Source organism: Colletes latitarsis, chromosome 14 (genome assembly GCF_051014445.1).
Source record: "Colletes latitarsis isolate SP2378_abdomen chromosome 14, iyColLati1, whole genome shotgun sequence".
Taxonomy (NCBI): domain Eukaryota; kingdom Metazoa; phylum Arthropoda; class Insecta; order Hymenoptera; family Colletidae; genus Colletes; species Colletes latitarsis.
This window is the reverse complement of record NC_135147.1, coordinates 22,364,777-22,389,595: the sequence shown is the minus strand read 5'-3', so window position 1 is coordinate 22,389,595 and position 24,819 is coordinate 22,364,777. Positions and strand designations below refer to the sequence as shown.

At 41.7% G+C, this 24,819-nt stretch overlaps 1 protein-coding gene across 7 annotated transcripts in view; it reads right to left on the bottom strand.

Moving 5' to 3' along the window:
- Positions 1-9,900: 9,900 nt before the first annotated feature.
- Positions 9,901-24,819, bottom strand: part of LOC143349937 (uncharacterized) — a 539,266-nt gene continuing 524,347 nt past the window's right edge. For 5 of the 7 annotated variants that reach the window (XM_076781601.1, XM_076781605.1, XM_076781604.1 and 2 more), the window contains 8 exons: positions 21,579-21,850; positions 19,491-19,769; positions 16,165-17,686; positions 15,634-15,737; positions 14,891-15,271; positions 14,656-14,739; positions 13,250-13,416; positions 9,901-10,896 (listed from right to left, as the gene is read on the bottom strand). In XM_076781601.1, coding sequence (XP_076637716.1) covers positions 10,527-10,896; positions 13,250-13,416; positions 14,656-14,739; positions 14,891-15,271; positions 15,634-15,737; positions 16,165-17,686; positions 19,491-19,769; positions 21,579-21,850 — 3,179 coding nt within the window. In that variant the 3' untranslated portion in view covers positions 9,901-10,526. The remainder of the gene's footprint in view (positions 10,897-13,249; positions 13,417-14,655; positions 14,740-14,890; positions 15,272-15,633; positions 15,738-16,164; positions 17,687-19,490; positions 19,770-21,578; positions 21,851-24,819) is intronic. The other 2 variants (XM_076781602.1, XM_076781607.1) reach the window with 2 other exon arrangements.

Below are 24,819 nucleotides of genomic sequence, written 5' to 3'. Positions count from 1 at the left end.
TAAACTCACAAGACTCGTTGCTCTTATGCTAGAGATTGTACAATAGATAAGCAGGCGAATTTTCCGTGCAGATATTGTAAAATTTTGATAATAATCATTGTGTATAACAACGTTGATTCGTAATAGTTGATGCAGGAAAATGGCAGTCGAGTGACAGGCGTGTTGCCTGATTTTCTGATTTTTGGCACGCAGAAAATATGGAACAGTGACAGTATAATAATCTTTCATCGCTAATAACTAAACTATGAATTTTTTAAATTATACGAGATAAAAGTTTATTGGATCTCTTAAATGTTCGGTAGGTATCGTGTACTAAAACATTTCTGGGCTTTCGCGGAAAATTCGATATAATAAATATGCGATGAACAGTTGGCACACGATTCTATAAATTTGACGAGACAATGAATGGAATAAAGTTTTGCGACAATGTTTTCTTAAATAGTCAACTACTGGTGCATTCATCGTAGTATAACATGGAAAACGTATGCAATATGTATATAGAATATATTTTATAAATAATTATAGTAATATTAATATTTCATTCTGAATAGGTACACATATTTCGGATACGTTTGGTATATGATTTTCACAATCGTGTTTCACGCGTCGAAGAAACATAAAATCCGCAGTCTAGTGATAACGTAATAACACGCGATAGACCGTTCAACGCCAAGGAAAATCCTGATTGCTGTCGGGACAAAATAAATTGGCTGCTCAAGGTTGCATAGATGGTTTTCTGCCTAGTTTTGAGGATAAAAAGAATTCATATTTGAAAAAATTCTTGCCTAATAATTTTCTAAACACAAATTTCAAACGTCATTCAACCTTTAGAACTCAAAATTAAGCAGACCCTTAAAAATCTGTTATAAAAAGAATTATGCATCATATTTTATTTACTCAAAATACTAAATCCCATAGAAGGTTAAAATATTATTTCAATAATCGATAACCAATAAAATTTATTTCTGATGTGCGTTTAATCGAACGATTAAATTTTTGTTCGTCCAGATTCAGGTGAAAAATCTGTACGCGAAAGTAAGAATTTTCTAGTTTAATTAGGAAACGACCCCGAGCAGTCAATCGATCTTTTCCTACCATAATCGATCAGGGCAATCAAAGCCGTGGGAGGTTAGCGAGGCTTCGAGTATCCTTCGTCGCTAATGCGATACTGTGCGAGTCACTTCATGGATTGAATGTAGGAATAAAACATTGGAGTATAGTGTACGTGGTGTTTGGTTAGTAGTGGACATATCTCAGAGGGTGAATTCATCTAAAATAATAAAAAAAAAGCTCTATTCGATTTAGCGAACGAGTCACAGTTTCTACGGTTTCATTTCCATGGGAGCCATCTTTGGATTTGAGTTCGTTGGTTACAGTTAATTACAGACGAATTTTTAGGCAATATCGATACCAACTTTTGCTCTGCGTTTCAGTGAGTTGAATTCACCCTCGAGTTTATGCAGAACGAAACGTCTAGTAGATTCGTTTTAAAAAGGAATGTGCGGTTGCTTCGAATGGAAGTGCAAAATCGATCGAGTCGAAGGATCGGTGTATTAAAAGTTAAAAAAAAAAAAGTCCAATAGATTTAAACGGATCGGTTTCAGAATAAATTTCTCGTGAAACAATAAACGCATAAATTAGTAGTTAAAATAACTCGGTATAAATATTCAAAACTGATATAGGAATATAATCACAGCACACTATTTTCGCTTCCAGGCCGACCTTGTACTGCGCTTTTCTTAGTTTAACGTCTAGAATTCTTCGATCTTCCTATACTTTCAGTTTCTTCCACGCTAACGCGAAGTTCGTTCTATCGTACAGAATTGATTACATCGAAACGCAGGGTGAACGCGTTGCAGAGATAACGGTGCCCCGTTAATACGATTCCAGGCGTAACGAGGGTCGATATTTTTCGCGGTTAAGCGGGATTTTTTTCTCGGGAAGATTGGATTATCCTAGTTAAGAGATAAATTCACGGAATGGAAGAAGGGATGGAAGAGGCGTGGGTGCACAATGGCCGTGCCAATGTGCTTTGGCACATCGTTGTACTCCGTCAGGACTCTCGGTTTACACCAGAAAAAAGAAAACATCGCGAAAGCGTAGACGACTGTGCGCTTAAATAAATTTGTCTACGTTCTTGAAATAACGCTTTTCGTGAACAATACGTCTCTGTATTATCGAAAGCCACTGCATTTTTCTTGATTTCTTTACGGGGCACCCGTTAGGCCTGCCAACGCTACGATGCTTAAAATGAAACGCTCGACAAACAGATAGACGTTCAGAACAATTAATGGAAGAAAAGAAATTCCTTTCCCACCGAAGAACACGCTTCATTTTCCCTCGAACCGACATCAAAAAGAGCTTCGATCTCGCGTTTCTTTCCTCGTCTCTCTGTCTCTCTCTCTCTCTCTTTTTTTTCTCTCTTTCTCACTTCCTCTAATATCGTAGTTAAAAGTCAACGATTAGTTACCAGAACACAAGGCACTTGGCTTACACATCATACATATTTTTTTTCTGTTATTCGCTTGCTTTTGGTATAGCTCGGTGTTGGGATAGCTTGCGCAAGACGCTCCGCACTCGCGAGACGCGAACTACGTTTGGGTGGAATTTTGTTGTCCATTTTGTAACCGCTATTCCGAAATTATGTGCGTATAGGCTGTGTGGCGTATATTCGCTGTATGCCGTACGGACAACAAAATCCTTTGCGATTTTGTGAAACGAAAGTTGGCGGTTGCAACAAAAATAAACGTATTTTGCATTCGTATTTCTAGAGTTGGAAAATTTTTAAACAAGCAAACGCACGATTTCGAAACTCTTACGTTTCTTCCGCGCTGATTACATCAATTAAATCGTTAGTATCGCGTCTCGTCGTTGATTGCAGGATGCCTTGCAGCGTATGATGGAAATAACACGCAGCAATCACTCACAATATCAATAGAAGAAAATAGTCATATGTATATATATATATTTATATAATATATATCGCCGCACATTTATATATATATACTATGTATGCAATACAGTGATCATATATACAGCGTGTACGCATATATTTATTTGTATACACGCTGTATGCGTTACCACTGTATAAGCTGTATATATATAATATATTTATTTCATATATCCAGTATTCATCATATATATTTATATATCCATTTATAAACGACAGTTAGATTATACATTACATCTGAGTATTAAAACATCTCTCTCCGTTTCACGTTGCTCTTTATTCCCCGCGACAAATTCATGGTTTTACGCTGAACACTATTCCGTGCAAACGCGAGCCAGGGTTTCCGGTAGTTCTGTTTCGTAACGCGATCGAAATGGACAGACGCCCGGATCCCGACGATCCAGGGGAAAAAAATCGTAAAGGTTAGTCGATCGAACCGTGAAACTATCGCTAACGTGAACGTTTCGTTTCCATCGACAATCCGTCTCGAAAAATCGAACCGACGCTCTGACGATACTTTCGCGAACAACGAATCGATGGCTATCGTTTTGAGTGGATCGAACACTGATGATCGCCGATGGGAAGATCGAGGACCATTACAGTGGTTCGATGCATCGAATATCGAAGTCGGTGATCGAAAACTCGACCAACGACGGACGATAGTTTCGCGAAGAACGGATCGATGCTTCGATAATCGACGGTCGAATGCTCGGCTAACGCCTGATCGGACGATCGATCGACACCTTGACGCATTGATCGATAATCGACGATCCCCTCTCGCGAGTCGCGGCGTTAAGTCTCCATTCTTTTAAAGTTCTCCCCCCCTTCGTTCCTCTCGCCGCGTATCGAAGTCCTGTCGTTCGCGATTCCGAAGCGTGAGCTTTTCTCTATCCTCGACGAACAACGTCGTTCCCTACTCCTTGCACCTATTCAGCTCCCACATACGTAAATATATATATATACGTGTACTTATGTACATATATACATATATTCCCACCTATCTATGTAATAATAATGCAGCACTCTCGCGCCCAATATGTATATATGTATATATTAAATAAAATCGTGTGTACGCAATATAATGTATAATCACTAGTCCAATGTATATTAGTATCGCCTTTCGAACGTAATACTGATGCACAGACGCTCGTCGTCCCGGCTAAGCCGATCATCGTCGCCATTTTCCTGTTCTTCCGCCTTTCTCCTCTCCCTTCGTCGATCCTTTCGTTTCGTTTCGTTGCTTTCGCCGGACCTCGAGCTCTTTGATTCTCTCCGGTCGTACTCGAGATCGCGCGATCACATTCGCCTACCATTACAAGCCATACACGCGACGATCTGTCTTTAAATGACGACAATTGCATAAATTATTCTACGAAAAATCGGTCGCGTCCGTGGCCCCCGTCACTGCCATCGCGAAGGAACGCTCCACCGTCGACGACTTTGCGAAAACGACGAAAAGTAAACGATTAAATATGGCTACCGACTACACGAAGATCGAGATATTTACGAGGCCGTGTAATCGAACCGGATCCAGCGTTCCTTCGCCCACGGCGTACGGAAGCGTTACGAGAAACGTGTCCGCGCGATTCGAGGATCGACCTTTGTGCCGTCTTCGTCGATCGAAGACCAATATGGCGGAGTCGCTCGTTTTCAGGGGGGGGGTTTCGAGGCCTCCAGTTTTTTGGGGTCTTTCGTCAGTTCTCGTTCCTCTCCTCGTCGAACGGGGAGAGGATCGACGTAACTAGGCTATCGATTAGGCTCCTGCGTTTCGTTTTGGCGACTCGGTACCACATCGCGCTTCAAATTGACTGAACTGTGTTAAATATATAGAAACGCGCGCCGCGCGGTTGCCTGGCGCGAATCGAACTAGAGAATTCAATCTCCGGTAGTGCCTTTGGATCTAGAGTAACGTTTATTCCCGTTTTCGAGCGACGATCGGGGCCCCGATCTGCTAAAAATCGCCACCGAATCGCCGATACTCGTCGTTCGACGCCGGGATTATCGCGAAGGAAAGATCGATCGAACATCGCGTAACTTAGGATCGATCTTTCGGTCGTCTCGCGAGGCAATGGCGCGACCCGCGGTTTTCCGGGCTCCTTAAATCGGGAACCTCGGCCAGCTGTAGTTGGCGCGCACGTGTCTAAACACAATTAATAATATATTGTCCATATTGCTTATGGCACCAACTTTTGAGCGATATCATTGCACGTGTGTCGAGAAAATGGGGATCCATGGGGTTTCAAGAGGGGGGCTCGTTTGATTTGCTCGTCGAAACCGGTGCTCCTAACCGCTGTTGAGCAAGACAATAAGAATCGGGACAGGTTCCAAAGGGCTAGTACGCGACGAGGATTACTAACGTACGACTACGCTTACAGGTAAGAACTATAATAGTTGAGCAGAGAAGTGGAAAAAACAACGACAGTGCGGACAGTGCGTCCCCACCGATATTGCTACCGAGCACACACGTTTCCTCTTTCACTCTATTCATTAATTATTGCGACGAACCGCGCGATAGAAAATGTCCGTGTCACATGAATACTCCTGCACCGTGGCCAAACGAGGCGTGAGAATCGATAGAACGAAGGATCATCGAGGGGCAATGAAACTCGGGATACGGCGATTAAGACAGATACGAAGGATATCCAAAACGTTTTTTTGTGCGAACGAGGCCGAAGGGTTCCAAATCGTTCGCGTTCTCTATCACTTTCGCGTGTTTCGAATCGAATCGGATCTAGTTCTCATGTGAAACGCGACATTACGTATCCGTGGCTCCCCTACAGCTGACCATGCTTCGATACATTAAAAACACTATTAACAATACAATTATTTCTTGTTTCGTTCTCGTAGTAAAAGTTAATTAGAGAATAGTATAACATCAAATAGAAGAGTATAAAGAACCATGCTTGGCGTATAGAGATAGACATTAAAGTAGGTAATAGGTAAGAGGACAATAGATTACGATATCGATAATCCATAATAACTTTTTCACTTCATTTTTTTTTTTTTTCTAAGAGTAATTCCTCGCATAAACGTTGATGATCATTTAGTAGACTTTTTTTCTCTTTAATACAGTATTTTGAGCACATTCCTCAGGTGTATAACCACGCTACACTTTCTTCACCGAGTTGTACCAATATATCCCATAATTTTTGTCCGTACCATTGCTCCCATTGGCGAACGATTATCAAGACATTTACCAACGTACGAGTTATGGGCGCGTGTACCAATTAAACAGAATATCGCGAATCGACTAGATGCAATCGATAAATAATTTTAGAAGGAAGCAGTGTATTTTGAGGAGAGCAACTACATTTTGGACAATGATTGACAAATAATATCGCGTGAGTAGCTTTCGTACGTTTTCTATCGAAATTAAATAATACTCGCTGGAAATATAGTTTTTTTTTCCCCCCGGATGAAATCAAGCACGCAGAACGAGACAACTTAATCGTAAAAATTTTGTCGATCGACGTGGACCGTGAAACTTGTACTAGGTAAACGTGCATTCCAGTTTGACTGTTAGCTTCGTCTCCATTCACACGATGTTAGCTTCAATGACTCGAATCAAATGGCAGTACAATATCGGTACAACTCACTAGTTGATGGCACGGGTCCGCCTATGTACAAATATGTAATACCATATACCACATACCATTTAAATACATCACATATTTATCATTTTTTTTTTTTTTTGTTATATATATATTCTCCATACAGATATACTCTTTTCTGTGACGTGGAGGGACTCGTTTGTACAATTCATGCATATCTTCGTTACTGTTTCATTGCTTCGTTTTGTCGTACCTTCCCTTAAGCTCTGAGCAATCAGCCTCCAGGGCGCACCTGGCGCGTTCGCGTTGCCCCAAATCCAGAGTGCCACGAGACCTTCCTCTTTCCCGGAACAGGAACGAAAAGAAACGCTTCGAGCACGCGGCCTCGTCCAAAAAACGAAAGCCAATCGTTAGCACTGCAATCCTCTCGCGCTATTTTCGGTGAAACGTAAACTCAATAACGCGCATTTCGTTCAACTAAATCGCGCCAACGATCAAAATTATACCTAGAATTTCGTATCGTCTGGATTCGACGACAACCGTAACGCCTCGACGCTTCGCTCGTTCCTCTCTTTCGTATTATTTTCCTCGTTATCACTAACTACGCCGTTTCCTTCGAATCACTAAGTCCGATTAAGAGTTAGATTACATACAATAATAATTATATTTAGTAGAAACTTAGTTTCCGTAACAAGTGTATTGTCTTAAATGATATGTCTGCTAATTTTGTTGCATTCTCGACTTGCGCGCCGAACGCCGTGTTTTTTTTTTTGGGATTCATATAACGGTTCCGCGCCCTTAAATGAACTTATTTTTAAGTCTCGACCGTCTAGGATCTTATTTAATAGTTAATATAGATTTCTAGGGGAGCCGCGCGTTCGTTGATCGCGCGCTGGAGGCTGTCGCTCAGTGTTCACAAAATCGCGTGTTCTTCTATGGTCACAAAGAAGTATTTCCACGGGGCCGTAAATATCTATGTTTAATTGAAAAATTAATTCGAGTCGATGTCTCGTCGAATGCAAACGTAACGTTCTCGTTTCCTCTCGTGGTATATGCGAAATAAATTGTCCCCGTTCGTTCCCTGCGCGTATTTCTTTCCCTTTCTCATCGATAGATAAAACGGTGCCCTTGGTCATACTCGTCTTTACGATCTTTAAAGTTCTTGCCTGTAAATGAAAGAATATCGCGAAAATGTTCGTGTGGCCGGAACGTTTTGTTGTTTAAATCGCATTACATTTTTGTAAATCGGGGCTTCGGAGGGGAAAGTGTGGGGGGCAGGAAGTGGTGAAACGTCGAAACACAAGACACACATAAAGACAGACGATTCTCGGAGTTTTTATAAACGAACGGACCTCCTCGAATGCCGAACGTCGACGGTAGTTAATCGTTCCCTTTCGCTCAATAAATTGTCTGTTGCAGAACTTTCGACATTCGCTCGCGAACGTAGTCTTTATCTCGCTGACTAAAACAAGTGGAAGATTTAAAGCCATCCATTACGTGTTTTAAAACTTGGCAGATTCTTTAAAGCATCCTCAGTCACTTGCGTTTTACACGTGAAAAGTTTAAAAAGTTAAAATGTATATTCGTGATTTATTCTTTAATTAGGTAAAAGTTAATAAGAAGAAGAGTGTTAACAATAACAATAGCTTTAAGGTAGAATTAGAGCAACCACGATAGACGACACTCTTGAACGACAAATTTAAACTCGAACAACGCTCGTACAAACCGCGAAACGTCGTTCGAAATCGTATCGACGCATCTTCCTTTTATCGTGAGCCTCGAAATTTTTTTTCCGAAACGATGTTCCTATATATAAAAAAAAAAAATAAAAAATAACAGAAACGTGGTGGAATTTGTCCACTGAATCGAATTTCCACGTACGAACTTAAACAGACGCGTTCTAAATTCCTCCGTCAAATAAACTTTAATCTTCTTCGTACTTTAATGAAAAAAAAAGAAACAAAATAAAACAACGTACCTTTGGCAGATTGAAATGGAAATTTCAACGCGAGAATTTCAAACACAGCAAACACAAATAACAATTCAAGGCACCTTACATACAGGAACATCATTGCCTCTTTGGAGAAAACTGAAAAGCAACAGAATCGAATGTCTCGCGATCCGCCATTGTTCCTCCAAGAGTTTCGCCATGTAGTCCCTAGTAAGGTAGAAAATCAAGCCAAGTATATATATTTTGTTTCTATATAGATCCCTCCTAAAACAACCTAAAACCTAGCCTACGTATTTTGCGTTAAAATTCATTTTGAATTGTACATACAGACACTGATGTTAAATATGTACAGACATGTACACCCATTATGTACATATAGAGCCGCGATCTAATGATCCGTTAGACGAATAATAATAATTATTATTTTTTTCTTTTTCATTAATAAACGTTTCTCTACTCTGTGTCTGTGTTCGGTGCACGTATGTATAATGTACTCATGGCTGTATGTATAATCACTTATGTTACATTCGGCCATCGACGAAGCTCTCGATCGTCACCGAAGCGAAACTTGAACAACTTGTCTCCTTCTAGAGAACTATTTCATCCTAAGCTACGAATTCATTTTCAATTACATCGATCTGTTTATACATATGTATAATGTGCATATATACACACAAATATATATAGTATATTTATATATATATTTATATATATATATATTAAAATTTATTCAGACGAATATAGTTAATATATTAAGTAACAGAGGTAACAAAATCAGGGAGGTTCAACAAATCTACGAACGCCTTTCCGATAAGAATCGCACACTTACCGCGATTCAAATACGCTAATGATATTTAAACTAAATAAAACTAGAGCGAACGTGCAACAAGTCGTGCCCCGTGATCGCGGGATATGCCCGCGAACCGCGTTCGCGCTTCCTGTTTCCGCGTTTCGAGAACCACCCCTACTTCCGAATTCGAATCTAACAAAGTTACACTCCCCCTCACGTGAACAAAAACAAAAAAAAAATGTCCCGCCCGGGAAGCGCGACGTCGTTTTCGCGAGCCGATCGCCGCTCGAGGATATAAATGAAAAATAGAGAACAAAGAAAGAACAATCGAAAACGTTTGAAAAGAATGATAAAGAGGCAACAGGTAACAGTAATGTCTTGTGGCACAATCTGGGAACATCTCGCGTGCGAATAGCAATTAGGTACATCGAAAACCGCGATTATCGTTTAACGTTACAGCACTCGTCGTAGGTAAAATTTCCATTTCACATTTAAATTGTCAGCCCCCCCCCCCCCTACCCAACCCCCGTCACACTGTTGTCGACGCGTCGACTAAACGCGTCCTGTGTGCTCTCGGGTCCTCCGCTCTTCTAGGCCATTTTTCTTCGTCGATGACGGGCGGTTATCCACCCCCCCCATCCCTCCCACGCGTCACGTGAAACCGTTAAATGAAAAGAAAGACGGAAAGCTTGCACGTTCGTTAATTAATTCGTCGGTTGGACGCGATTAGGGACTTCCGGTACCCTGTCTCCTCGTCGAACGGGGGCTTCGACTACGGAATCGGGTTCTCCTCGATCCTGGACGAACACGCCCGAGGTAATTGATCCTCGTTTCGTCGCGCACTGTCCCTACGATAAAGGTCGCCTACCCTCGTTCGGATCGGCGCCTAGAATCGCGTACGGTTTCTTTTTAATCATCCTTTTTTTTTTTTTTATAACTTAGTTATGGCTGGCCTGGCCGTAGAACTCGCGATCCGTCGCGCGGTTCGAGCCCATAGCGCGTACAAGAGGTATATCTCGTTTTGGAACTATCTATTCGTGGAAGCGTTCGCGTCGCTTTCGTCGAACGCTCGCCGCGCCAAGCGCCTCGGTGATCGAGGCATCGGACGACGCCTCCACGCGGGGTATCGTGCTCGACGATCCATCGACGATCGCGGTTGTATAAGTGCCTGCCTATATAGTTCGCGCGACCGTAATACTTTTTTCATTTTTTTCTTTTTCTTTTCCTATCGTACCGTTACAGCCTTCGTTAAGGTAACTTAAGTTTAACCGGTTGGGCGTTGTCCTATGGTGGCCTGAGCCGCGTCGGGTTGTGCCATAAATGCGCGGTGCTCTGAGCGCCTGGGTCGCCGTTGCTTGGAGGCAGTGGCTGCTGATTGGCGAAGTCCGTCGCCTGCGGCGAAACGCTGCTCGACTGTTGCGACTGCAACTGTTGTTGTTGTTGCTGCTGCTGCTGTTGCTGTTGTTGTTGTTGTTGTTGTTGTTGTTGTTGTGGTTGCTGACGTTGTTGCTGGCTGGACTGCTGCTGGGACTGTTGAGCTTTGGATTGCTGCTGCTGGACAGGCCGTTTAGATTCCTGACCCGTTGAATCGGGCGAGGGCACTGGCCTGTGAGATTTCATGTGCGCGCTTCTGCTTTTCACTTTGTTGAAAACTCTGCAAGACAGACCGAACGACGAGGTTAGACGAACGGTTGTCGGCTGATCGATGGGGTGGATCGGGGAGAAATGATGCTTTGGTGGGAGTCGACGATGCTTCCTACGGAAGGGTTGTTCTATTTTTTCATGTTTGTCGTGTACAGTTGGAAATGGCTTGGAGAATGTTTGGGCGATTTTTGTATTTACAACGAGCTAAATAGTGACGGATCATGCGAATGGTATACTGTGACGTTGATCGTTGATTGCATGTGCGGTATCGTTTATCTTGACGTGTTGGAAATATATTACACAACGATTCGAGAGATAGTTTAGAGAAAGATGCAATATAGAGACGAAGCGAAATAAGTAAATGAAATTTGGAAATAAAATTAATCAACAACGATGCAAACCAAATACGTTAACTATCGTAATGAAATGAAATTATAAAGTATTTGTTCCTTGAAAATACACCATTGATACTTGTTCCATGATGCACACATAAATAATGATGAATATCGTTGATTTGATATAGTCCTATCCTACAACGTGTCATTTTTAGCGATATTCTAATAATGCATCGATCAAGGGATGATTTCAAAACGTAATATTATTCGTTGTTACGTGGAGTATGAAAATATGATGTACAAGGTGATTTCTCGTAAAAAAATATGAAAAAAATTTAGAACTTTTGGGGCTCAGTTTTCGAGAAAAACTAGTTTGAAAATTCAGACACAAATAAACACTTCTGCATGATGAAACGGTTACGAAGAATGTGATGCAACATTTACGATATTTCCTGGAAAAGTATAGAAAGATTCGCAATACACAATATACAGAATAGTTCCGTTCTTTGAAAATATATCCAACTTGCTGCCACGGTATACTGTCCAGATGTTACGTCGACGAATAGTTGGCCAGCAGCGATTCAGCAGCAGCTCAGCAGCAAGTAGGATGCAAGCATCGCCATGAGTTATTTTGTAAAGGTATGTTTGTAGTACAGAGTGTTAATAAACATCAGGGATACCGTTGCAATTAACGTTTTTGGGCGTCGAAAGAACGGACTTTGAACGTGTGTACGATAATCTAGGCTAGGATGAAAGTTTCTCAAGAAAGAAATTTATGTAATACAGGGAGACATTTACTCTAGTTTCACAGAATAATGAGATAGTAGAGATATAAAATATTTCTTGCAGGAAAGGGTTATTTTTCTGAAAACCTAAGATTACCTCTAAAAACTATACATTCGAGCTCCAAGCTATACAGGGTGTTCGGCCACCCCTGAGAAAAATTTAGTGGGAGATTCTAGAGGTCAAAATAAGACGAAAAAATTTCAAACCGTTCACGGAAAAATTATTTTCGGTTGCGGGGGTCAATTACAATCATTTTTGGTGAACAGACATACCCCCGAAATCCTACGCATTTTCGAGAAAAAAATTCATTACTGAAAATATAATGTCCGACCAGACGTACATCTATTCCCCTTAAAGTCGGCGAAATTAAAAAATTTCAAATCGTTCTAAAAAAATTATTTTCAGTTGCAGGGGTCAATCACAATCATTTTTGGTGAACAGACATACCCCCGAAATCCTACGCATTTTCGAGAAAAAAATTCATTACTGAAAATATAATGTCCGACCAGATGTACATCTATTCCCCTTAAAGTCGGTGAAATTAAAAAATTTCAAATCGTTCTAAAAAAATTATTTTCAGTTGCAGGGGTCAATCACAATCATTTTTGGTGAACAGACATACCCCCGAAATCCTACGCATTTTCGAGAAAAAAATTCTCTACCAAAAATATACTGTGTAGCTAGAAATGTGTCCATAACTTTTTAACGAAGCCTCAATCAACAAATTAGTATCCTTGATTTTCGTCTTATTTTGGCCTCTAGAATCTCCCATTAAAATTTTTCCCAGGGGTGGTCGAACACCCTGTGTACAGTGTATCTCACGAACTCCGTCCATTAAAATATTTTGAAAATCGTTAAATATCGAGAAATGTTTGAAAGGAAAAGTCAAATGTTTCTTTCTTAAGTGCATAGGGGACATATAAAGGCCATTAATGTCTCTTTTTAAATGTAAAATGGTTCCGAGTATTCTGCCAGACATTTGGGTGCAGCGAACTCGTTTAAGGAACGTAACCCTGATATTTATTAACAGCCAGCATATGTGACCAAAGTCTGACGTCTACGACGGGCACTGGTTCGCTACGTGGTCCCAAGACCGTATGCAGGAAGGCTTTTCTTTCTCTCTAGAAGCGAGGTGTCTATATGTGTCGATACTTGCCGCTCGTCGCCATTAAAGGCGCGTGTGTCAGTGGCCGGCCCATCGTTTATCGAATGGATAATTTAGATTAGAGATTGGAGACTTACTTCCCGCAAATCTTGCAGGGGTAGTGAAGTGGGGTGGGCACGGGTAGTTGTTGCTCAGAACTAGTGTGAGTTTGTGAGTTGGTGTTGACTGTGGCGTGGCCGGTATTGCCGGTTTGGGCGGTTTGGGTGCTTCCGGCCATCGTTACTGTTACACTTCCGCTAAAGCTCTGACAACACAAAGAAACACAAAGCAAAAATAAACAACACAAACAAACAACAACGACGACAGATAAGTAAACGCAGTGGTCACGCACAACGCACAACACGCTCGGTCCTTGTGATAGAAAGCGTGAAGAAACGACAGGTCAACAACAAATCACATGCGACACTTAAACGTTCACACGTATGTACGCATGTAAAGTGGTTTTTCAGACGCGTAGCGCGCACGATGACGCTGGAAAGCCTGGGATCGTTCCAAAGTACCTCGCGTTTTATTGGATATAAATAAACTTCGCAGGTGAAATCTATTGAAAGAAACAAAGAATATCTAGGAAGTAATATTTCAAAGATATCCCGCGAATTTGCGGGTCAATAATTCTTGTACGGATGTATGTGTTGTGATCGATGCATGCCAACGTCTATGGCGTAGCAAAATCAATTGTGTGCCCACTATTCATTCGGTTGCCCCCACCTCTTCGTCCCTTATCTCGCGTTCTCTTGAACAGAAAGCGTAAACCTATAGGAATCCTGCAGTGGCCAATAGACTTTTTGTTGTGACTACAATAGACCTTGCAATGGGCATGTTTTATTATGGATCATTCCAGTCTCGAATATCTTTGAAATTATTAGCTTCACACCACATTTGTTAATGCACCTTTGTTTCTTTCAATTAATCCCATCAACCCTTACTATTTTTATCAATATTCTTTATGATAAAAAGTTGACCTACTTTCGAGATTCGATTTATATATTCTTTGAAAGTATTTGATAGGAATATTATTCCAGTAACGTAATAAATTATCGTTACAGGCTATATCGATGTTGCCAGTTAATTTTACGATCCCAAACTTTTGAGCTGTAGTGTAGGCCGAGTACGAACCCACTTGCTTTCAATCGATTAGAATAGTTAATAGCTTAGGAATATGTAATGGGCAGATAGTTTTGCAACGAGTTCGGGGGGAGGCTTCGTACTCGGTGTGCGTCCATAAGTAGTTAGAACGTATGCACGGTGAAAAGTACAGAAAAGTACTCGAGTAGTCTCGATAATTATCTAGAGAGTAACTATGCTTCAGTTTGAAAGAATATCAAAATGTTACAAGTTATATCGAGTAACTAATAAACGTTATTTTATCATCCTAACGGTGAAATTGCAGTTCTGTTATCGTTTAATTAAATATTGTTTCGTAAGTCGTATAAGTAAAGCTTGTAGGTAGAGTACGCAGAGTGTTGCAAACATTGGTACTCACATCTGGGCAGTCGTATGCGAATAATCTCAGCTCCCCGTCGCTGGTGGTCAGAGTAGCCGAGTTTTCTCTCTCGTTCGTCTGTAACTGAGCAACGAATAAACCGTTAAACATCCACAAAGCATATTTTAATTCGAATATTTTTCCAGCCATGGTCGACACAGTTGAAACAAATTCAACCGATTACTCGAGGCCGTATTCCAACTTTCGACGCGGGAAGTTTTATTATCACACTCACCAGAGTACGATGGAGGATCGATTTGTCTTCACCGAAGTCCATCTCCGTCACGGATGCGATAGCATCTCGAAGTTCCCTCGTGTCCTTGCAATCTTTGCTTTCTGTCTTAATCTTTGGTTTTCCATGACGGACACGCAGTCTCTTGTACTCGTCCGGGCAGAGCCTCTTCCATAGGTAATAGAATTGCACGCACTGTTTCGCGGTTTTGCCACTCACGTCGCGCGAGATCGCGGAGAAGTCCTTGTTGTACTTGAGAAGACCTTGATAGAACACGTCCATCTCCTGCGACGTCCACCTGTCCGATTCCTGGCACTCGTAACTGAGCAGCGGATGTTCCACTGGCAGCATGGGCGTTGGTCTCATCAGCTTCAGCATCGCTTCCTGAAAAAATAAACGACAACGTCATTCGCTGTAAATAATACGTTGTATCACTATGTATGTAAATTGCCCTATATAGAGAATTTGAGGGCAGAGAAATATCGATAGTCCTATTATTCAGAGAGTTCTTTATACGATGAGTATTAATTTTAAAAATTAGCCGTAAACGCTAAGAAATATACTGTGCGTCTGCGAGAAGTTGACTAGCGAAAGGAACGTGGGTCTGATTGGTTCACCACTCTACTTTAGAGTTTGGCGATTGGTCGAAACGGTGATGACGTCATCAGTAGCCAACTTCTAACGGATGCACAGTACCCTTGGAAAAGAGGATCAGAATAAAAGCGATTAAGTCGAAAGATTCTTACATGAATGTTTCCTCTGCACATGTGCAGCAGATGCAACGCGTACTCTTTGTTCCTCCCTCCGCCTGGCACCGCAGCGCAGCATGCAAATTGCAAATACATCTCCACTGCAAAGAAAAATTTGTCGTTTCAAATGCACCGAAGTCGTTTCCACTTATTTCTAGGTAACGATGAAAATTCGTAAAGTGCGTTATCTCTAGGACGACTTCTATCGAGTTTCGCTCGCGCGGGTCATTTGAGAATACAGCAAACCATTGATCTGATCGACGATTACAAATGAAAACAAGCAGAAGTAGTCCCAGAGTCAAGTCACTTGGCAATTATAATATGATATTACAGTTGATAAGCTGTTTAAGGCTTCCGGGTATAAGCGGCCTTCTGAAAGGGTGTTTTGATGTATCGCCAGCATTGCAGCTAGCTTCGTCAGAGTTCTGATGACGTACTGACACTGACACCTAACCCGGATCGTCAAAGCCTCAAATATCTTATGACATTGCATCGTACGGACGACGTTTAGGAAAAATGAACACTTACGTTCGCTGTCGGTCAGCACGTTATTTATACCAGGATCCCAGAGCAAGTGATCAGCCTCGGGTTCTCCCTTTCCTCTGTCCCCGTCGCTGCCCACCGGCGGTATCGTCGCCTGGTACCTCGTCCCGATGTTGATCCTGGGCGGTGGTCCGTCGTTTCCCTGTGAGTCGTCCGAGCTGAAGTCGGAGTCTCTCTCATACTGATGCAACCTGGCGTACAATCCGGGCCCAGGACGTGACGGGTCCAAAATCGGCGGTGGCGTGTAGCTGCTGTCCCAGTGTCGATCGCAGGCCTTCCTCAGCCTCGACGGGTACGAAAGTGACGCGCTGGCGTAGAGGCTGCCGTCCATTCGTGGCCTTTTCCTACAGTGTCGTACAGGGCTACCGGTTGGTATGCTGCTGGGATTGAGGAACACGTCCTCGTCCAGGAGTTCCTCCTTGATCTGCTCCACCGGGATCGGCAGGCTGGACGTCTTCTGTCTCATGTTACCGTTCTTGGCCGTGTTGGTCTGTATGAGAAACTTGGCGGGGTTGACCACCTGCTGCTGGTTGAACTGTCCAGCGTTGTACTGGTGGTTCGTCTGCACGTTCAGGCCGAGGTTCACGGTGACGGGCTCCACCTTGGGCGTCGCCAGGCGCATCTCCTTCTTGAAGGTCAACGCCGGGCTCAGCGAACCGGTCTGAACGAGGACGTTCGTCTTCTGCAGCCCCGCGGTCTGTATCAGCTTGAACTCGCCATTGTTGTCGACGACGATCCCGGCCAGGCTGCCGTTCCCCAGGCCGAAGTCCACCAGGTTCTGGCTGGTGATGAACTTGTACGACTGGAACTCGAACCGTCTGCGGCTGGCCGTGGTGAAGTCCTTCGGCGTAGACGAGAGCAACGGGTCCTCCGAGTTCGGCATCATCTGGCTCTGCAGAGCGTGGTGAGGCGACACGGGGAAACTGGTGCCCGTGAAGGACACTGGTCCTGGCGACGAGACGGAGGACGGCGGCAGGGAGGACAACGGCGACGGTGCCGGTGTCGCCGACAAAGGGCTTGGCAGTGGCGAGTGAGGGTTGGGCGAACCCGATCCGTAGAGGTCGGCGTCAGCGTCGGATTCCCCTGGCAACACTTCGCTGAGAGCCTCCTCCACCGCTGCCGCGGAGGACATGGTGGACGTGTAGAAGGCCGCGGAGAGAGGCGACGAGACCTGTCTCACGCTCTCCGGGTCCTCTTGCGGACTCAGCAACGGCAGACTTCCGGTCAGGAGGCCCTCTTGGCTGGCTGGCGGCGTCGGATATGTGAAACTTGGACTGTCGTGTCTGGTCAGAGGCGACGGCAGCGGGGACTGGGTGGGCAGGGTGTGCGGACTTTCCGTGTATTGTGCGCCGTATGTACTGAACTCGGCCAACGAGTCGGGCAACGGCGAGTTCACCAACGCCTGGAGGTCCGGGTTCACGGTGTGCTGAGACGAGTATCGTTCCTCCAGTGTGATGTCCTGCAGTTGTTCGGTGGTTTGCTCCTGGAGCAAGCTCGCTGTCTGAAACTGAGCGGCAACCGGGGTCTTTGGATCATTCAGTTTTAATAAAATAATTCATTTCTCTGAATATCTGATACAATTATAGCGTGTTTGCCAAGATATAAGGCTCTCTACACTCTTAGATGTGTCTTTGTAACGTTAATATTTATCTGGAATCTTTCTAACGAACGATTGCAAAATATTATTTTATACGAAACAATGGAATAAGTCCATCTCAATGGTTGTTTCACTCCAAAATTTAAACATCCTTCAATTTTTCTATACAGACATTTTATAACAGGTTTCTGAGCTCGTAGAAGTGTTTTTGTAACTTTAATATGTGGCTGGATTTTGTAAAAAATAATATAAACTGAGTTTGTTTTCCAATAATACGATGTTTTTCTTCTTTTTTTTTTATATTTTAGGATTAACCGAATAACGGAGTTTTTCGACGCGTAACAGTGGGATGGTAGAAGCGTGCCCTTCGCGTTAAATTCCATCGGGGCGATATCGATTCGTCGTCGAATCGTACCCGTGAAAAATTGAATTTGCGGAAAAGGCGGATGGATTTTGCTGAAAAGTTCGCGGAACGAAGGCGTTTCGTGATCCAACGGTAGGAGATGCAGGCATTAGGGTGGAATCTCTGGTATCCGTGGGTCAGACATTAACGAGACTACTCGACGACGAGAGGTTCGAGTCGAGAGCAGGAGGGCGGCGGGGGTGGCGGGGAGGATGCAAGATATCTCTGGCGGATAGGGTAGGGAAGAGGTGGAGGGTCCCCGGTGCTTTTCAAATGGCACAAAGTAGCATTGCAAGCATCGTTGGTGCAGTCGGTGCCAACTACTTAAATAATTCGTCTTATTAAATTTCTGCGTCGAGGGGGTCGGCGAGGCCGTGACGTAATTGAAACTAAAGCGTTTTCAGCGCTCGACGTGGAACGAATAATGAGACGCCGGGGCTAATTAGACCGTCAAAGGATCGCGAGATATTGTGTCTTAACATGACCGCCGAAAATGCAAATGCCTTCCCTCCTTTTCCATCCTTTCTTAACCCTCGCCCTTTGTCAACCGGGACGCCGGTTCCCGGATAAAGTTGTAAATTAGGAGTTCGCGTGGACGGGTACCGTGAAAAGAAACGAAGCCTCTAGACGATTCGTGGACAGTTCCCTTGCAACGCGTCTCGAATCAATACGTTAACTCTTTTTAATCTCCTTCATTTATGAAAAGTATTACTCATTGGTTCGAATTTTAATTATTCGTCTATCATTACCATTATTACTCCAAATGCCATTTGAAATTTTCTATATTCACTTATGACAACGAATTCTTATTGTATAGAGTTCCTCATGAGACTATTCTAATATCAATACCACCATTATTAAATTTAAATTATAGACATTTATACATTTTCGTAGAGAAAAGAATACTTTTTTATTCTTAGAAGTCACATCACAAAATTACAATTGACATTGCTAGTTGCTCATATTAATAAAGACTCTCGGAGTGCAAAGGGTTCAAAATAGGGAGCAATATCTACAAAATCATTTTGATACGCAGAAACCATAAAAGAATTATTTAAGAATCGATGCACACACGAAGATACAAGATTAAGTTCTTTTATTTCTTCCACAGCCCCAGTGAGTAAATTGAAATTAGATACCACGTTTCAGAGACGCATTTCTATTTTTGCTATTCACGATTCCTAGCGGAGAAGTAACGTTGCAGATAGGGTACTGGCTTTGTAGATTCGCCAATCACTGTCGCCTACATTAAGGGGTCATACCGAGCGTGCAAGATGAAATCAATAAACTTGGAGATAGGCAATGTCTCACCTGTAGAGAGTCCAATTGAGTAGCGTGAAGCAGAACGCTGTCAGGAACTGCGGTGACCTGCTGGAACACTTCGTCTTGAAGGCTTGGACTAAAGTACCCGCCGTCCTCGGAGTAACCTGTCATCGAGAAACTGTCTGTGACTGCGGGTTGAGATTGAGGCTGGTTATTTTGCTGCTGTTGTTGCTGATTGGTCGCCGATTGAACCGACGTCTGGTACGTCAAGTGCAATCTCTGCCCGGGATCGGATGTCGTCCTCTTCACAGCCATTTTAGTAGTGCCCTGAAAAAGTTTCCAGTTCGTTTCTTTATTCCGAGGAACTCTACTTTCAACAAAATACTTTCAGACCAACGAACATTGATTAAATAACTATTAAAAATACCATATTAGTCTCTAAAACCGATACATAAGAATAAACGAACCTATACTTCTTTATTATTCAGAACGAATAATAAAGGCTTCGTTAAAAAGTTATTAATAATTAAATTAAAAAATTTCAAATCGTTCTGGAAAAATTATTTTCGGGTGCGGGGGTCAATTACAATCATTTTTTATGAATACACATATCCCCGAAATCCTGCCCCCCTTCGAGAAAAAAATTCGGGTAGGTGGTGAAATTTTTCGGCGAAAAAAAAATTTTTCAAATCGTTCTAAAAAAATTATTTTCGATTGCAAGGGTCGATTATAATCATTTTTGGTGAATAGACATACCCTCGAAATCCTAACCACTTTCGAGAAAAAAATTCATTACCGAAAATTTCATGTCTGACCATAGCGTCGATATGTTTCACTGAAATTTCATGCGTATCTTTAAAGCATCATAACTTCTGAACGGATAGGACGATTTTAATGTTTAAAAAAGCAAACTACGCGTATTTTGATGGAGAATATGTACAAATCGCAAAGATATTCGAAAAGTTGGTTCTTGACCCCGCAAAATGAGAAAAACGCCATAAAAATGGTCCAATTTTCAAACAGCCATAACTCCTACAATTGTGAATATATTTCAATGAAACTTTTTTCTGAAGTAGAGTTCATGGGTACCTACAAAAAAGTATTAGACAACTTTTCTGTAGGACCTCAAACAAAATTACTAAAAATCAAAAATGAATTTTTAAGGAAAATCGACAGGGGGTAGGTGCCTAAATTTTTCGGCGAAATTGAAAAGTTTCAAATCGTTCTGAAAAAATTATTTCCAGTTGCAGGGGTCGATTACAATCACTTTTGGTTAATAAACATACCCCCGAAATCCTACCCACTTTCGAGAAAAAAATTCAGTACTGGCGGAACTTTAAACGTTAATAACTTGTTAACAAAGCCACCATCAACAAATTGGTATTCTTAATTTTCATCTTATTTTGGCCTCTAGAATCTCTCATTAAAATTTTTCCCATGGGTGGCCGAACACCCTGTATGCGATCAGGTACTTCGTACAACACGAAATACGAAAAAAATTACAAATATAAAATCTTTCTTTATTGTGGAAAAATCAAAATTCCAATTTATCCGTATTTTGTACAAGGATGTGTAGTTTCTTTGTACAAATGGAGAAAAAAAAATCATTAATATCCAACGAGAAAAATAAAAAAATGTGCTATTTTTTAACATATTGTTTAAACAAATAAAAGTTTTGCAAATCTCTTTACACCATCAAATTCGCCGTTTAAAAACATAAATCTCATCCATTCGAAGCACACCCCTATCTCTAATAGTTTCCGAGATATTCAACAATGTTTTCAACCCCCAACTTTGAGGGCTGATTTCAACCCCTTAAAGTGAATATTATCAGCTACAAAAAAATACGTGTCTAATAGATTTATGAGAAGTCCCTTGTAAGATCGATTTAACACTAGATTTACGGGCATTGATCGCACCGTATATTTATTGATACCATTCATGTTGACGATTGCTTTAAAATACGACTTTTCTTTTAATTAGAATATATATTCGTGCCATTGCATCAATTGAATTCAACGTAAGTTGTTAAAAACTAATATTTACGCGTTACCCCTAGTGTTAATCATTTACGAAACGATGCATAAACGCGAAGATGGAGGGCTGAATTTTTTAGAGTTGTCGAGAAAAAGTTACCTTCAAAATCATGTCGGCCAGCGCCTGCGCCTGTGCCTGGGTCTGTGCTTCCTGCAGTTGTTTCTGCACGGTCGCATGCCCTCCAACGGTGACGTTCGGTTGTCGGAAATGTTCGCCATCCGAGAGTCTGCGGACCTTCTCTGCGGAGGCCAATGGCGGCGGTGCTGGTACCGCGAAGTTCGTTTTTCCAACGACCTGCGACCCGCTGTCTGCCTGCGTGGTGAACACAGTGGCGTTTGTGCGTGGCTGTTGATTCGTGCTCGTATCTGCTGCTGAAATAAAATACAGAATACACTTGAAACATTACCGATCAAAATCACCGACGATTTTTAAAACGACAACAATCTTGGCGAAAAATCATATCTTATCCTCTCACATTGTATTTCTTTGTATTTCTTCCCGTACCATCATTTAACTCGACGAATTCGTCAACGCGCAGTAAACAGACCATACTGATGCTAAACTGCTGTGTAACAGAGGTTATAAGGATCGTGACCGACTCTTGTGGCGTACTGATAGGAACTAAAACTCAATCACGATCGTCATTTGCTGTCCTCGAGCCTGGCTCGTGGTGTTTACGTTTGGACCGACTTTCTGTTCGCGAGTTTGGCTCGTAATATTTATGTTCGGGCCAAAATCTTTGTCACGAGTCAGACTCGTTAAAGCACGGGAAGGGGTTAATTAATATTCTTAAAATACAGTTTTTCAAATTTATGAAAATGCTATTATGCACATCCACATTATGTTTTCGTAACCATTTATACACGTTCTAATTACCGTTGCATATTATCTTATGTTTTTAACACTAGGTGTACGGTACGCGTCAATTTGACGCATTCAGATTCTAAACTTAACGTTATAGGACTCATAAATATTATTTGTTAGCAATTTATGTTGAATTGAATTGATGTAACGATATGGATGTATACCCTAATTAAAAGAAAAAACTGCATTTCAATGCAACTGTCAACGTAGCGAATTATAATAAAAATATGCGCAACGAGTGTCCGTAAACCTAGTGTTAAGAGAGTCCAATAGCACGACGATGAAAGTATTATTACTTGTCGTGACGAAGGAAAGATAATACAAATTATTTCAGCGATAACGTTCAGAAGATAACCACCTTCACGATATAACTGTCGAATTCAATAATGACAAAATACCTACCGGAATGCAAATATTAATTTTCCCTGGTCGAACGTTAATACCGTAAGTAAGGTCGAGCGATTGATTAAACCCCTCCGTTATCATTAAACAATATTTCGATAAATTTCAATCCGAATAGGTACACCGAACTATTTATTTAGCTTCGTCCACCCACAGTTTCGTTTCCACGTAACTTTTGAATTTTGTTCGTCGATAAAACGGCGCATGCTCACCGCGATAAAATATTCCTTTAATAACAGACAAATAAAGGATTACACGTTGTTATACAGAACAATGATTTTTAAATAAACTTCAGAGTTCTCGTTCTGCAACTGAAATCTGTTAAAAACATCGTCGAGTTGAGAAAGTATTAATTGCAACGAAACCCCGTCCACGACTATTTTTAATACCAGTAGTACAGTGAGATAAATTTCTTAAACTTCGAAGACAATTTTACATTTATTTATTTACGATGAAATCATTTCAATTTTAGCTTTATTTATTAGTGATTTCTAAAAGTGGTTGGTACGATTTCATTGTTGAAATTTTTCTGTCAGAGATACAGTCTGCATCAATGCAAACGATTCGATTCGTAAAATGGCGAAACGGATTGCAAATATAGTGCATGCGAATTTAGGGACGAAGGGACCTTCTGTTGTCCAGTTCCGGAGGATCTCGATCGTCCTTCCGTCGGCGGTAGACGCGACTGGTTGGCCATTTTGAACCGTGCATCCCGCCTCGCGGCCCTTCCTCCCTTTCAGACCCTTTCCGCGCGACTAATTGGAGGGAAGAAACGGGAGCCGGATGAAAAGAGAGGGATCGGTAAATGCAGTAATGCGATTCGTCCTTTCCGACTCGTCCCGTACGTATTGGCCTCTATTATGACGTTAATATGCATTAATCGTATTGCTGGTTAAGCGAACGTCCTGGAACGTTCCGAGTTTATGGGAAATAAATTACGATGACTGCGAGGAGCTTCTTAGCGAACCTCGGTTTCCCCTGTTCGTTTGTGCGTCCCTTAATCCCTTCATTCACGATCGTACGAACCGGAACGAGAATAATCTTTCGTCGGAGCGAAAGGTTTTAATCGTGCCACTCGTAATAAGATGTTAGTAATCGTTTGGAGAAAATTCTTTCGTCCAGAGAACCGCAATTAATACACGAAACGATGGGACGAAATCATTCTTGGCGTTTTGTGGTCAAGGTACACCAAAATTTACGTATTTTATTTTCCATACCCACTTAGTAATCGTTTGGAGAAAATTCTTTCGTCCAGAGAACCGCAATTAATACATGAAACGATGGGACGAAATCATTCTTGGCTTTTTGTGGTCAAGGTACAATCAAAATTTACGTATTTTGTTTCCTGTTTCCACTAGAGTTTCTTACCTTATAATTTTGAGGGGGTCACATCCGTTTACGACGGATTTTTGCATTCAACTAGGTTGTTAATTATTGCTATTTTATATCAGTTTGTTTTTCTTCATTTCTATTCGTGAAAAGAATCACGAGCAGACCGTACTTCGACCGTACTAAAAGGAAATATAGAACAATCAGTGGAATGTATCAATGAGTGATCAGACGGGGGACAAAGTTTTTCTTTTCTACATAAATAATTTTCTGAAAGTATAATATAATAGTATAATAACGTCTTTCAATAAAATTCCGTAAGTGAAAACAAACTTCCTTGTTTTAAATAAGAAATCAGTAGAACGTGGGCATATATGGTCAGACGAGATAGAATCGATAATAAAACGCTGCAGAAAAGGAGCGCAAATAATAAAACTCGACATTTGGAGATGCTCTTTTTCTTATATATTAAAAATGTTAATAAATTAACGTATGAACAAACTCTTACGTAAAACTTGTGCAATGAAAGATGAAATTTTAAAGTAAAGATGTGACTACAAACGAATTGATATTGTTTATAATAATACCGCCCTTTGAATGGATTTTATAGTAAACGAGAGTAATGAACGAACGAAAATAAAACGCGATGGCTGTCGAGCGAGGTTAAGGGTTGAAATAAACTCTGTTCGCGCGGCGTAAGTTATTATCTTGGTATTCGAGTAAAAGAGACGAATGGTTTCATCAA